This window comes from Oncorhynchus tshawytscha, linkage group LG12 (genome assembly GCF_018296145.1).
Source record: "Oncorhynchus tshawytscha isolate Ot180627B linkage group LG12, Otsh_v2.0, whole genome shotgun sequence".
Lineage (NCBI taxonomy): Eukaryota > Metazoa > Chordata > Actinopteri > Salmoniformes > Salmonidae > Oncorhynchus > Oncorhynchus tshawytscha.
The window spans coordinates 68095126-68110794 of record NC_056440.1 but is presented as its reverse complement, the minus strand read 5'-3'; the positions used below and the strand labels follow the sequence as shown (position 1 = coordinate 68110794).

Here is a 15669-nt window from a genome sequence, read left to right as displayed (position 1 = left end):
ACCATACAGACTGTCAGGATGTCAGGACACAAACAAACAACCTTCATCCTGCACCACGCTATTTGAATTTCAGGAGGCACACAGACTAAATTGAATAAAGATCAAACCAATGTGTTTACATTTCAAGAACCACAAACATCACACATGCTACCGATTAACAACGAGTACCATTCAGCTGCCAAAGAGATGCCTGCAAAGATAAACAGGACATTATCTGTAAGGAAAATGAAAACAAGAGCAGCATTTTGAATATGGGTGAATGTCAGTGAGGACTCAGGAGGGGTTATGCCTTTCTCCATCCATGGCTGGCCTTCTCATAGTGACAGTCACAGATCAAAGCTAGGAAGTCAGTGGAGGACAAAGACAGGTGACACTGGAGTGTTTTCCAAGTGGGGCCATGCTTCTACAGGACAGAGAAGAGGACAATGGGACACAGAAGTCTCTCCACAGGGGACAGGCTACTAATCCAGAACAGGCACAAGAAAGAAACCATTCCAGAGACTACTGCCAGAGGCCTCCCATGGTCTGATAAGAGGGTATGAGAGTATATATATGGATGAGAGTAGAGATGGGATAGGGGCCGGGAACGTTTTAAAAGCAGATGTTCTACTGCCAGAGGCCTCCCATGGTCTGATAAGAGGGTATGAGAGTATATATATGGATGAGAGTAGAGATGGGATAGGGGCCGGGAACGTTTTAAAAGCAGATGTTCTTGTGACGTGTATTACGTGTACTGTTTCTCAATAAGATTATCTCTGGTAAATCTCTGGACGTCGCACATCCTGAGCACAGATTAGAATTGGCAGAAGTGTGTTAATGAACTAACTGTAGGGTCTGTTGCCAATTAGCCACACCATTTCAGTGTTCATGAGTTAATCTAGTTGACTCTGACAGAGATGTACAGATTCTCTCTTAGACAACTTGATGGATATTGGCTGTTTAAGGACAGATTTGTGTCCTGTCAGTGCCAGACGGAGATGGACAAGCAAGTAGGCAACTCACCCAAACCTTCAGACTCAAACAGGTAGGTCTCGTCCACACCAATCTTCCGACACCAGTAGAGGAAGTTGGCAGTGTTGTCTCGGGCAAAGAAAGAGCCAGAAGTAGCATCAGCTCGCCAATGAATCACCCTGCGGACGAAGGTCTGGGGAAAATACACAGGGACAATCACCAAGTCAGTGTCAATACTCCGATTCAGCTCAATACACACAACATTAAGAACACCTTCGAAATCCACAGGGATGCTGGCTCATGTTGACTCCAATGTTCCCCACAGTTGTGTCAAGTTGGTTGGATGTCCTTTGGGAGGTGGACCATTCTTGATACACACAGGAAACTGTTGAGCATGAAAAACCCAGCAGCGTTGCAGTTCTTGACAGAGCCTGGCACCTACTACCTACCATACCCTGTTCAAAGGCACTTATATTTTGTGTTTTGCCCATTCAGTCTCTGAATGGCACACATACACAATCCATGTCACAATTGTTTAACATGGTATAATTAGTGCATTATAATTATTAATAACAGCTCTATTCTATTTTATTTTTGATTTAACTTGGCAAATCAGTTAAGAACACATTGTTATTCACAATGACAGCCTAGGAACAGTGGGTTAACTGCTTTGTTCGGGGTCAATCCCACTACATTATCCTCTTGGCATCAATTATTTTCTTAAAGGCCCAATACAGCCATTTTTATGTCAATATCAAATCATTTCTGGATAACAATTAAGTACCTCACTGTAATAGTTTTCCATAAACAGTTTCAAAAATAAACAGAAATAGCATTTTAGCAAAAAAACGATTTCTCAAGCAAGAATTTTGCTAGGACTGTCTGGGAGTGGTCTGAATGGGGAGGGGAAAACTAAAAACTAACTGTTAATGCCAGGGAGGTTTGGAATTCTCTTTGTTATTGCTCTATTAACTCATTTACTGCCAACACTCCATCCGACCAAAACAGGCTGTAATTTCAGGCAGTCTTTTCAAACAGCTCTTACACTAAAATGGCATTATCCTCATTTTCACAGTATTATTCCAACCTCATAGTGTGGAAATGTATTTAAACACAAGATGCTTCTACACCTGCATTGCTTGCTGTTTGGGGTTTTAGGCTGGGTTTCTGTACAGCACTTTGAGATATCAGCTGATGTACGAAGGGCTATATAAATACATTTGATTTGATTTGATTTGAAAAATCACATTTTTGACTGCACTGGGCCTTTACCTAATTAACTGCCTGGTGATGTCACCAGGCAAGCCGAAACTCCACCCATGCAAAACCTGCTGATTACAAGGTCCTGTGTAGATTGTATTTTCAACCAGCAAATATCAGGAAATAACACTGATCAAATGTTTTCACACTTTTACAGTGTTAGTTTCATCAGCTGTTGAACAATATTTTAAAAACAATAAACTGTAAAAACATAACTTTGACAGCACTGGGCCTTTAATTAAATTCCCTCCAAATGTCTAGTCAGATGTGAACCATAGAAAGTAACTCCAACAACCAGCACTTGGGTAGATTCTGTGTAAGATTATAAACAATATTGAGTCATTTTTTTATGAACTTAGGAAACAGTTACTAGTAAACGCAATTCAAGAATGACAATGAAGCGTGGCATTATGCAGTTCTCAGTCAGTATCAGTATCAGCAGCACTCTGAGAAGGGGTGAGGAGAACCACAGATGGTGACTTCAAAACCAGAGACTCTCAGTGAAACATTATGTCCTTTATTGTCTACTTTATACACCAAATGTACACCAGAGATGGCTCAATTGCAGATCGTATCTTTAGACTGAGCCACTGAAATACAGACATCTGTATGGCATAAGTAAGTTGATGAAAGATCAATATTCTTAAACGTGATCATATAATGTATGCTGTCTATGGTCATATATGTTTGTATGTTACCTTGCCATTGCTGGCTCGGATCATCCTCTCCTGTAGCTCCTCGGCCAGCTGGCACAGCAGAACCCCATTATCCAGCCTGTCCATCAGGCTGTCAGCCGTGACCTCAGAGTCTGTGGTGAGAAACGTCAGTCACCAACACCATGCTAAACAGGCCACAGAAAGGGGAGCCCATTTGACATCAAATAGTTGTCTTACATCATTGTGTGCTTTACATCTAATAATAATGTTTTATAAAAAATGTAAAAAATCTGTACATGATAAGTGACTATATAGTGGCTACATACTGATCATGTAGGGCATTATATGTCATTACACAGGTGTTTTTGTCCTGAGGTTACTATTCACTGTGATGACACAGATGTACTATACTGCTCCGGCATTATTTGTGAATAATGATAAGGGATAATGGGACCTTATTATTAACGACGTCATTCTCATGCAAACTTCCTGGTTGTAGACCTAGAAAATACCTATGTGTGGCTTTGCATTGTTGCAAGTCGATCCCTATGTGTGAGTGATGGATATTATCTAGTCATCTCGCCAACACAGACACACACAGGCTGTGACATGTTCAGGCCCTACCTGACTTCCTTCCTATAATATCTTACCAGGGTTCCTTTCAATGACATAACATGCAGGAGTATTTCAAGGAGTGAGGTTAATGTGTGCCTTTCCAGTTCAGAACACCAACCAATAGCTATGTCCCCATTATCCAATATAAAAAGTATGATCCAGTTTCATGTCCTCACATAACCTGTATGTCATTGGGTGACATTTTTATTGATGTTCAGAAATGACAAAAATAGGCCTATGTTGCACAAGAAATTAGCTAAACCAATGCATCACATTATCTTAGTCATAGTTCAGACACATTCCATGTTAAAAGTGTTTTAAAAGCCCCAAACCCCAAGATGGTTCAAGGTTTGTTGCAGGTGTTTCGTAACAACATAAAAACCATGTGAAAGTCACCCTACCCAGAAACATGTTGAGCCAGAGAGCCAGGTCCTCTCTCATAGGCAGCAGGCTGGCCTCGTGGCGCCTGGGGAGCCATTTGGTGTACTGCTGTGGGCTCTCCAGACCAGGCCCGTTGTGGTGCTGTTTGGGACTGAGGGGGCAACATATTCCGAGCCCAGTGAGATGTATTGGACTGTATTGGTTGTCCTCTGTTTCCACCGGACTGTTCATGGTTCCCTCCTCTTTTGCCTTGCAGGACAGGAGGAAAAGAAGCTGTTAATATTATATTTCATTCATATTTAATTGGCCGGCAACTTGTGTTTCCTCCGGAGATCGCAACCACCACCCTAAGACTTGACATGGTGCTCTGGTCCCGTTCGCTCAATAAGGTCTTCATCATTGAGCTCACAGTACCCTGGGAGGACTCAGTAGATGAGGCTTATGAGCGAAAACATCTGCGCTATGCTGATCTAGCTGCCGAAGCACGGCATCATGGCTGGAACACAGAAGTCCGACCAGTGGAGGTGGGCTGCAGAGGTTTTGTGGCAACATCTACAACCAGACTGCTTAGAGACCTGGGAATTAAGGGCCAGAGCCAGCGTTCGGCAATCAAAGCTGTATCGGAGGCAGCAGAAGGCAGCAGTCAGTGGCTCTGGATGAAGAGGAAAGACCCCAGCTGGGCCCCGAAGTGAGAGGGCCAGGAGGTATGCAGTCAACAATGCTTGACTCAGGGAGGAGGACGCCCCTGCCATGCATAGTCCCATGGGATGTTGGCTATCAACAACAAGGCAACTCCTATGACTAATTGGGAATGGGACGCAAGCGTAGGATTGATCACCCTGTCGCTGGCCGCCTTTGGGGAGGGTGTATAGTGTGAAAGGCCGAAACACCCTAGGAACCAAAGGTACACTACTGACGATGCGCTCCCCAAATTTCACCACGCTCACTGTTCATTAACTCTTGGAAGTGCTTGCACAAAGGATAGTAACATCTCATCCTGTGTTCTTGGAATCTGAATATCTGGACTTGTCCAGTGACTGCTGAGAAAGATCAGCTGACAACAGGGAAAGTCCTTGTGGCGGCACGGAGAGACGGCTGACCGGAGGGAATAGACCCCACTGGGACCGTCATGGGGTAGCTTCCCATTTCTGTAGTTTCCCATGCTTCGCAGTATGTTGGAAACACCCGCTTTAGCTACAGAAAGTCAACATACGAGAATACCCCTAGAGTCTGCGAGAGCGGGGCGGAAGATGACTCATCGGCTGACAACATGGTAACGACTGGACTGGAAACGACTACGAGTAATGAGAGCACAGCACAAGAGAACACCACAGCAACTGTCACAAGTTCTGCTGCAACAGTGGGCCACAAACAGATGCAGGTATGTGTCTGTGGTTGGAGGAAAGTTACATCACACCATGGGTTGAGGATCCACCAGGGGAAGAAGGGGTGTTTGGGTAAAGAGAGACAGAGAACTCGCATTGATTACTTTCTGCGAAAGCGATCAAATCAGTCGAATGAAGCACAGCAACTGGACGCAAACCATAGTTTGCAGTGCATCAGTACCACTGTCATGGAGGACGTAAACTCAAGCACCGAAGTAACAACTGAGGTGGAACCAACAACAGGAGTGGAACTCACCCAGCCTCCCAGACCTGCAGTCGAGAGGAGACTGCCAGGGCACAGACCGTATGTGAAGTGGCCTGGCGCCAGTGACAAGAAGTTGTGGGAAACAGTGAATACTGACCTTACCTTGACCCTCGAGAAACTTCGAGGCACAGTGGAGAAGAAGTTGGAGAGGATGGGGGACATCATCTATGAGTACGGGACAGAAAGATTTGGAGTGGAAGAGGCAAAAGGCAGGAGAAAGGTTCCAACCCCACCAGTTTCCAGGAGGCAACAAGAAATCAAGTGCCTCGTTCAAGAAAGGCGGCAGCTTAAGAAACAGTGGAAGAAGGCCTCGGAAGTGGAAAAGGAGGGCATAGAGGCACTTCAGGCTGACATCAAAACCCGGTTGGCATCCCTCCGTAGAGCAGAGAACCTACGGAAACGCAGAAGGAAGAAAGAGCAAACTAGAACTCGATTCTATAAAGATCCCTTCAAGTTCCTTAAAAGTCTCTTCACAAAGGAAAAAGTGGAGCTCTAAAAACAACAAAGAAAGACCTAGAGGAGCACCTGAGAACAACAAACTTTGACTCAAAGCGACATGAACATCTGGCCATCCCATCAGATATCCCACCCATTGAACCCCCGGAACATCATATTGAGACCAGCCCTCCGACATGGAAAGAGGTGGAAAACACAGTTCGACGGGCAAGAACAGCATCAGCCCCGGGGCCAAATGGAGTCCCGTACAAAGTGTATAAGAACGCACCAGACGTCCTGAGGTTCCTCTGGAGGCTTATGAGAACAGCTTGGCAGAAGAAGATAATACCCAACGTGTGGCGTAGGGCAGGCGGGGTCCTGATCCCTAAGGAGAAGGATGCAGTGAACATCAGCCAATTCCGCCCAATCTCCTTACTGAATGTCGAGGGTAAAATCTTCTTTAGGGTCATTGCCCAGAGGATGGCCGAGTACCTGCAAAGGAATGCATATGTCGATACATCTGTACAGAAGGCAGGAATATCAGGGTTCTCTGGCTGCTTGGAACATTCCAGCATGATCTGGCACCAGATCCAAATGGCCAAGGTGGAGAAAAGGGACCTCCATGTAGTCTTCCTCGACCTCGCCAAAGCATTTGGTTCTGTGCCCCATGAACTCCTGTGGTCTGCCTTCAGATTTTTCAACATACCGGACACCATCACAAACCTGGTGAAGTCGTCCTTCCAGGATCTGCAGTTCTGCTTCACCACCTCAGAGTTCACCACCTCATGGCAGTGCCTGAATGTAGGTATAATGGCGAGGTGTACCATTTCTCCGTTGGCATTCACAATGGCAATGGAGGTTATCATCAGATCCTCAAAATGGGTTGCTGGTGGACAGCGAGTCGACTCTGGTTTCCGCCTCCCTCCACTCAGAGCCTACATGGACGACATTACAACATTGACCACCACTTTCCCATGCACCAGGAGACTGCTCAGAAAACTTGAGGAGAACATCAGCTGGGCCCGTATGAAGATTAAACCATCCAAGTCACGCAGCATCTCGATTGTGAAGGGAGTACTCTCTGACCTGAAATTCTTCATCGGAGATGACCAAATCCCAACAGTGTCTGAGCAGCCGGTAAAAAGCCTTGGAAGGTGGTATGATGCAAGCCTGAAGGACAAAGACCAGGTGCAACAGCTGTGCAAAGACATCAGTAGTAGCCTACAGTCCATCGACAACACCCAGCTACCTGGAAAGTTAAAGGCCTGGTGTCTGCAGTTTGGTCTCCTACCCCGGGTGTTGTGGCCCTTAGCACTGTATGAGGTTCCAATCTCAACAGTGGAGAAGATGGAAAGAGGAGTCACAGGCTACTTAAAGAAGTGGCTCGGAGTTCCACGATGCCTTACCACCATAGGCCTCTATGGAGATGGTGTCCTCAAGCTGCCCCTCACCAGTCTAACAGAGGAATTCAAGTGTGCAAAAACCAGGCTCCAGATGACACTGAATGAATCTCGAGACCCAGTGGTGAGCAACAACGCGCCGACCTTGGCAACTGGGCGAAAATGGAGGCCAGGAAAAGCAGTCCAGGAGGCAACAGCAGCCCTCAGACATGCTGACATTGTGGGTCATGTTCAGCAAGGGAGAGGAGGCCTTGGGCTAACTAGCCGTGCTGCTTGGAGTAAGGCCACTGCACCCGAGCGGCGGAAGATGGTAGTGCAGGAAGTACGCCATCAGGAGGAGGCTGCAAGGTGGGCCAAGGCAGTCTCTCTTGCCAAACAGGGACAGTGGACTCGATGGGACAGTGTGGAGAAGAGGAAGATCAGCTGGAAGGATCTGTGGGCCATGGAAGCGAGGCGGTTGAGCTTTTCCATCAGAGCAACATATGACGTCCTTCCAACACCAGTTAATCTTCACCAATGGTATGGTGAAGATCCGGACTGTGCCCTCTGTTCCATGCCAGCCAACCTCAGGCACATTCTCACAGGGTGTAAAACAAGCCTCACCCAAGGACGCAACACTTGGCATCACAACCAAGTCCTTAAAAACCTTGCGTCCACCCTGGAGGACAAGCGAGCTGCCACCAACTCCCCAACCACCCACAGCAGCATCACACTCCTTACGGACAAACTTTGTCCGCGAAGGGGCTAAACCACCGAAGAGCGGCTCTACACCATTAGAGCGAGACCAGCTGTGCTTGGCCCGCGACTGGAAAATGCTAGCTGACATTGGCCGGCAACTTGTGTTTCCTCAGGAGATCGCAACCACCACCCTAAGACCTGACATGGTGCTCTGGTCCCGTTCGCTCAGTAAGGTCTTCATCATTGAGCTCACAGTACCCTGGGAGGACTCAGTAGATGAGGCTTATGAGCGAAAACATCTGCGCTATGCTGATCTAGCTACCGAAGCACGGCATCATGGCTGGAACACAGAAGTCCGACCAGTGGAGGTGGGCTGCAGAGGTTTTGTGGCAACATCTACAACCAGACTGCTTAGAGACCTGGGAATTAAGGGCCAGAGCCAGCGTTCGGCAATCAAAGCTGTATCGGAGGCGGCAGAAGGCAGCAGTCAGTGGCTCTGGATGAAGAGGAAAGACCCCAGCTGGGCCCCGAAGTGAGAGGGCCAGGAGGTATGCGGTCAACAATGCTTGACTCAGGGAGGAGGACGCCCCTGCCATGCATAGTCCCATGGGATGTTGGCTATCAACAACAAGGCAACTCCTATGTCTAATTGGGAATGGGACGCAAGCGTAGGATTGATCACCCTGTCGCTGGCCGCCTTTGGGGAGGGTGTATAGTGTGAAAGGCCAAAACACCCTAGGAACCAAAGGTACACTACTGACGATGCGCTCCCCAAATTTCACCACGCTCACTGTTCATTAACTCTTGGAAGTGCTTGCACAAAGGATAGTAACATCTCATCCTGTGTTTTTGGAATCTAAAATATTTTGTATTGTCACTTTTCTAGATTTGCAACATTTGAATATGTCACATCAAAAGAGGGAGTTGGAGAGCATATTTGTGGTGCGGCATTTCTATCTGTAAATCAGCTCTTTGTCAGAGGGGCGTCGACCTATCTGTCTGCCTCTGGTACAGTACGTTTTCCTGGAGTTTCAATATTTTCTGCCAATTTCTAGTTGTATACATCAGGACAGCCATTCTGTATAAAGTTTTAATAGCCTACTACAGGAAGAGTTCAACCCAAGTCAAACAAGCTCTAGCCTCTAGTTCAGTTGACAGTAAATCTAATGGTGTGGAACACTCTCATTGACCCTAACCAGGCCTAGGAGCACTCCACACCATCCTCCCAGAGCAGGGGCCAGGACAGGGGCACTCCACACCATCCTCCCAGAGCAGGGGCCAGGACAGGGGCACTCCACACCATCCTCCCAGAGCAGGGGCCAGGACAGGGGCACTCCACACCATCCTCGCAGAGCAGGGGCCAGGACAGGGGCACTCCACACCTTACTCCCAGAGCAGGGGCCAGGACAGAGACATACAGCTGAGACAGGAGCCAAGCGTGGGCCAGGTCGGGGGGGGGACTATGAGAGTCAACAGAGCACAGTAGGAGGACTGTCCACCAGACTCCCACATGAGCGGAAAGGTCTGGAGTTGGTGGAGGTCCGGGCAGGAGAAGGTTTTGGCACAGGTAAAACTCGTAATGGTCTTCAGTGTGGAAACCAAAAGCATGGATGATACACATACAGACAACATACTAACCCACACAATAAACACATACACAAACACTATGGACCATGTATTCACAAACATACAAAATACACGTACTGACACAAGAGATCACACACAGAGCCTACATACACACAAATCTTCACACAAACATGAACACACACGCAACAACCTTTTGTCATAACTGTTAGTGTAACTGATGTCAGGAAAGGATTTAATAGACAAACATCTAAAGCCAATAGCGAATCCCCTGGCACTATTCTATGCCTCATTTATCCTCTTTCCAGACAAGTATTCATCATAAAGGCCAACCCCATGCAGAGACATGCTTTGGCTTCCCGTAATCCCCACAGAAAACAACACATGCACCGGGGTTGCAGAAAAGGACTGAAGAAAATATACTGGTCATCTTCAACAAACACTGTTACCATAAGATGCCCAGATTCTATGGTATGTACATAACTTCAGATGTGCCGTTCATTTCAATTGCAAAGAAAATGTGAGTTCTGTTTAAAGTCACAGACTATCGGAAGGTTAAACAAACTGACTGCTGACAGGGACGTAACCCCCACAGAAGCCATCACTCTAATTGTACTGAAAATAGCATTTGTTGATAGCATACACATGTGCAAACAGTATAATTTCAAGGTAATGTCCTATTGTCTTCAAATATTGACTAAGGAGCTGTCATGCTGTCACATAGGCACCCACATGAAAAAATACAACAGTTTACTGTAGAATTCTACAATAAACTGTAGTATACTGTAGAATACTATAATACACACCGTAGTATCCTTCTATCATGTGTAGTACCTACTATAGAATGTTGTAGTATACTATAGAATACTATAGTAAATACTACAGTATTTAATTTGCATATACCCTGCCCATTCCCCTCCCTATATCAAAATTTGTCTCACCCATAATTGAGAAACATACATGAAAAGTATAGAACATATACTGTATTCCCTACAAGTTTTAGAAAAGAGCAGAAGCGCTGAACTATCCGTTCAGAATTTCTCCAGTAGGTTTCCTGAAGAAGAAAGCCTCCACTTCTATGTCAAAGATAATAAAACAAACACGCTATAGTAAATACTACTGTAATGTCCGCAAAAACACTGCAGTAAATACTACAGTACACTACAGTCCGCAAGAATACTACAGTAAATACTACGGTATACCGTACTACAGTCTGCAAAAACACTACTGTAAATACTACGGTATACCGTACTACAGTCTGCAAAAACACTACAGTAAATACTACGGTATACCGTACTACAGTCTGCAAAAACACTACAGTAAATACTACGGTATACCGTACTACAGTCTGCAAAAACACTACTGTAAATACTACGGTATACCGTACTACAGTCTGCAAAAACACTACTGTAAATACTACGGTATACCATACTACAGTCTGCAAAATCACTACAGTAAATACTACAGTACAGTACATTCCGTTAAAACACTACAGTAAATAATACAGTACACTTCAATCCGCAAAAACACTACAGTAATTACTATAGTATATATTACAGTTCTTTTTCACTACAGTATTTATACAGTGCATTCAGAAATTATTCAGACCCCTTGACTTTTTCCACATTTTGTTACGTTACAGTCTTATTCTAAAATTGATTAAATTGTTTTTTCCCCCTAATCAATCTACACACAATACTCCATATTGACAAAGCAAAAACAGTTTTTTATAAATGTTTATGAAAAACAGAAATACCTTATTTACATATGTATTCAGACCCTTTGCTATGATACTCGAAATTGAGCTCAGGTGCATCCTGTTTCCATTGATCATCCTTGAGATGTTTCTACAACCTGATTGGAGTCCACCTGTGGTAAATTCAATTGATTGGACATGATTTGTAAAGGCATACAACTGTCTATATAAGGTGTCAAAGTTGACAGTGCACGTCAGAGCAAAAACCAAGCCATGAGTTCGAAGGAAATGTCCATAGAGCTCCTTGACAGGATTGTGTTGACGCACAGATCTGGGGAAGGGTACCAAAAAATGTCTTCAGCATTGAAGGTCGCAAGGAAAACTGTGGCCTCCATCCTTCTTAAATGGAAGAATTTTGGAACCACCAAGACTCTTCCTAGAGCTGGCTGCCAGGCTAAACTGAGCTATCGAGGGGGAGAAGGGCCTTGGTTAGGGCCTTGGTCAAGAACCTGATGGTCCCTCTGAAAGAGCTCCAGAGTTCCTCTGTAGAGATGGGAGAACCTTCCAGAACAACAACCATCTCTGCAGCACTCCACCAATCAGGCCTTTATGGTAGAGTGGCCAGACGGAAGCCACTCCTCAGTAAAAAGCACATGACAGCCCGCTTGGAGTTTGCCAAAAGGCAGCTAAAGGACTTTCAGACCATGAGAAACAAGATTCTCTGGTCTGATGAAACCAAGATTCTTTGGCCTGAATGCCAAGCGCACATCTGGAGGAAACCTGGCACGATCCCTACGGTGAAGCATGGTGGTGGCAGCATCATGCTGTGGGGATGTTTTTCAGTGGCAGGGAATGGAAGATTAGTCAGGATCGAGGGAAAGATAATTGGAGCAATGTACAGAGTGATCCTTGATGAAATCCTGCTTAAAAGCGCTCAGGACCTCCGACTGGGGCGAAGGTTCACCATCCAACAGGACAACGACCTCTAACAGCCAAGACAACACAGGGATGGCTTCGGGACAAGTCTCTGAAGGTCCTTGAGTGGCCCAGCCAGAGCTCAGACTTGAACCCAATGAAACATCTCTGGAGAGACCTGAAAATAGCTGTGCAGCGACACTCCCCATCCAACCTGCCAGAGCTTGAGAGGATCTGCAGAGAAGAATGGGAGAAACTACAGGTGTGCCAAGCTTGTAGCATCATACCCAATAAGACTCAAGTCTGTAATCGCTGCCAAAGGTGCTTCAACAAAGTACTGACTAAAGGGTCTGAATACTTATGTAAATGTGATATTATTTGCAAAAACGTATTTGTCATTATGCAGTATTGTGTGTAGATTGATGAGGGGGAAAAAACTATTTAATCAATTTTAGGCTGTAACATAACAAAATGTGGAAAATGTCAAGTGGTCTGAATACTTTCTGAATGCACTCTACTATAGTTAACTGTAAATACTACAGTATACACTACAATGAATACTACAGTAAAGTCTGACAAAACACTACAGTGAATACTACAGTATTTATGCCATAGCATGCTATAGTATTTTTTCAGGTCGGCAGGAAGGCCTACATAGTTTACGCAACACAAGCCCCAGGTTAAGGAATACACCTGGGAGATCTGGGAGTTGTGTGGAATCCAGGCAGGTAGGAAGGGGGAGGAATGGCTGCTACTACCTATGTAGTCAATTTGCTAGTGAAAGCAGGTAGATGGCGCAGCAAGCACACAACCTACAGCAACAGTAGTAGGTCAGTGTACCAACAAAGCCCTCAACCATGGACAGATCAGATTGATGACCTTGTAGACTTACGGTCCCTCTATGTTCGTCATTGTGACTTTAGTAGGGTGGCTTTGTAAATGCACCATGCAGGCCTAGGTGAGTAGACGGAGGCCTGTCTGTCATGTATGTGGCTGTTTTTCAGGCTGACCGGCCCGGGCCTGGGAGCCTCACGCTCTAACAGAACACACAGGTGCCACATTCACACCTCTACTACAGGACAATCCAGGCACCTGTGTTCCTAGACAAAAGGGGTCTTTATACTCAAGGCCGAAAATACATTCACACATACTGTATGTACACCCACACACACGTGCACACATACACAGACACCCACACCCAAGTATACACAGGTGCACAAAAGCCCATACCTGCATTGATATTATGTAGGTCTCTACCACCTCATTTATCTAGCCCTACCTAAAATCTCTTTAGCTAGCACAAGATTTCCTTCAGTGACATTTTGGGGGCCTGTTACTGTGTTGCTTAGTAATTGACTGTGTCTTAATGGCAGGGAACAACCTCACAGGGAAACAAATCCATTAGAGGAAAAAAAAGTTTAGAATTCTACTGGTAATATCAAACTTAAGAATATGTGTAGTATTAGTATGTTCCTGTAATGCCAAAGCGGGCCATTGAAATTGAAATTCACAAGACTGATTGATGGTCTGGTTCCCTTTGCCCGAGCTGGCCCTAACCTGGGCTCTGTCATGGGGATGGGTCTGATGGCTCTGATGCTGTCTCACATCTGGCACCGGTAAACAAGTGTCCTTTCAACAGGCTGAGAGAATATTTTCATTTTGAAATTATAGTACCTTCTTTCAGGCTTCAAGAGTTTGAGCAGAAATGACCTCAAACTGACAATGGCTTGTCCTGACACAAAGTCAATTGCCAACAGCAGTGTGTTGTGGTATGTACTTAGGCACTTTACTAAACACCACTGATTGTCAAGTGGAACTAATTGATCACCAAACAGCCAGCAGGCTTTTTGTGGCAACTATGAACAAATATCTATAGATGCTTTCAAAGACTTCCCCTGATCTAAATATCAGTTTTCCAAACAGTTTGAATGAACAATTCAGAGAAGAACAAGATGGGCAATCTCAAGTTGATGTCCAACAGCATTGCTGGAAGCTACACCATTCTGAAACAGCATTTGAACAGAGATCTGCTGTCCCCAATTATCGAGTGTCAGATTTAAACAGCTTAACTGGGGTAATGCGACCCTTCTGAACACAGATACTGTATTCAAAGGGTTGGTTGCAGGGTAGGTAGACTACATCTTGCTGGGCTCCAGGCCCGGTACATGGCTCTGTCTTAGCTGGTTCCAGACTAAATCAACCTCAGACCGGCAGATAGGATTGTAAGGTCAATTGCCCATTGCTGTTTATACACCTTGAACAATGGGGCTTTACTCTAGAATTCCACTGGACATTTTCTTTTTACTAGGCCACTAAAAATCAAACAGAAAAAAATGAATTTTAGCATGGATGGTTCTAAGGAGACATTTATCAAATAAACAGTGACCGCAGCACAAGCTGTTCATTGAGTGATTATTGGCCCAACCATTGCCCTCTGGGCCACAGATATACATCAATATGACGATATATATATTATTTTCAGTTCCCTGGTTGGAAGTTGATCCAGGGTGATATGTACACTTAGATCAGTTCTAGTAAATATGAGATGTTTTTCTTCATGGAGTACAATTTTAAGCACATCCATACTAATTCCGTTCAAAAAATGTATTCTATGTTTATATAAAAATGTATTCAATTTATATATATATATATATATATATATATATATATATATATATATATATATATATATATATAAATTGAATACATATATATATATATATATATATATATATTCAGGTTCAAAATGAATGTTAAGGTTTGGCAATGCAGCTGTCATTTACCATCTATTACTTAGGATTTATCACATAAAATGAATGCTACCGCTTGAAATCATCAATATTTCACTGATATTTCAATGATAAACGAATGCATTTTGTAAAATACATTCATTTTATCTATAGCTTCACTTTTCAGATCACAAGTCACAAAGTCAACAACTGTTTTTTCTAGTAGGCCTAGTGGTGAGTAGTAGAAAGTACAATTAGTGGAGAAAGTGGTCAAACTAAACAAAAAAACACAGGCTATTTATTAATCATGTACAGCCATCACCATCCTCATCAATGACCTTCATTATTAAATATTCATAATATCTTAATCAACTTTCTGCATAGGAATAATACTTTATAAAGGAAATACTTACAGAGTCAATGAGTAAGTATAACTGTTCAATACATTCCCCCAGTAAAAATCAACAAAGAGACCGTGTGTGTCATCACTTACAGGTTATCTTCTCAGGTCCGCTAAATGGAAAATGTACGATAAGAACGTAGGCTACCTCCACTTCTCAATGAAACACCCCTGTGTGCCTTGTGAAAGCTGCTGGTGTCATCTTACAAGTTGTGGGTGTTACGGCTGTCAACGACGTTGTGACAAGAATAATAAGTTGTTCATATGTCGAGGTCCAATGTCAAAACTTTTCGCAACTGTTTTGTTTGATGACTCCACC

General features: G+C 44.4%; 1 protein-coding gene across 2 annotated transcripts in view; it reads right to left on the bottom strand.

Annotated features, from left to right (window-relative positions):
• Window positions 1–15669, bottom strand: part of LOC112263794 (growth arrest-specific protein 2) — a 23207-nt gene extending 7538 nt beyond the window's left edge. The window contains exons 1-4 of one of the 2 annotated variants that reach the window (XM_024440403.2): window positions 15444–15669; window positions 3884–4112; window positions 2910–3019; window positions 1003–1144 (exon numbers count right to left, since the gene is read on the bottom strand). In XM_024440403.2, the coding sequence (XP_024296171.1) occupies window positions 1003–1144; window positions 2910–3019; window positions 3884–4094 (463 nt within the window). In that variant the 5' untranslated portion in view covers window positions 4095–4112; window positions 15444–15669. Of the gene's footprint in view, window positions 1–1002; window positions 1145–2909; window positions 3020–3883; window positions 4113–15363 lie in introns of both variants that reach the window. The other variant, XM_024440404.2, reaches the window with a different exon arrangement.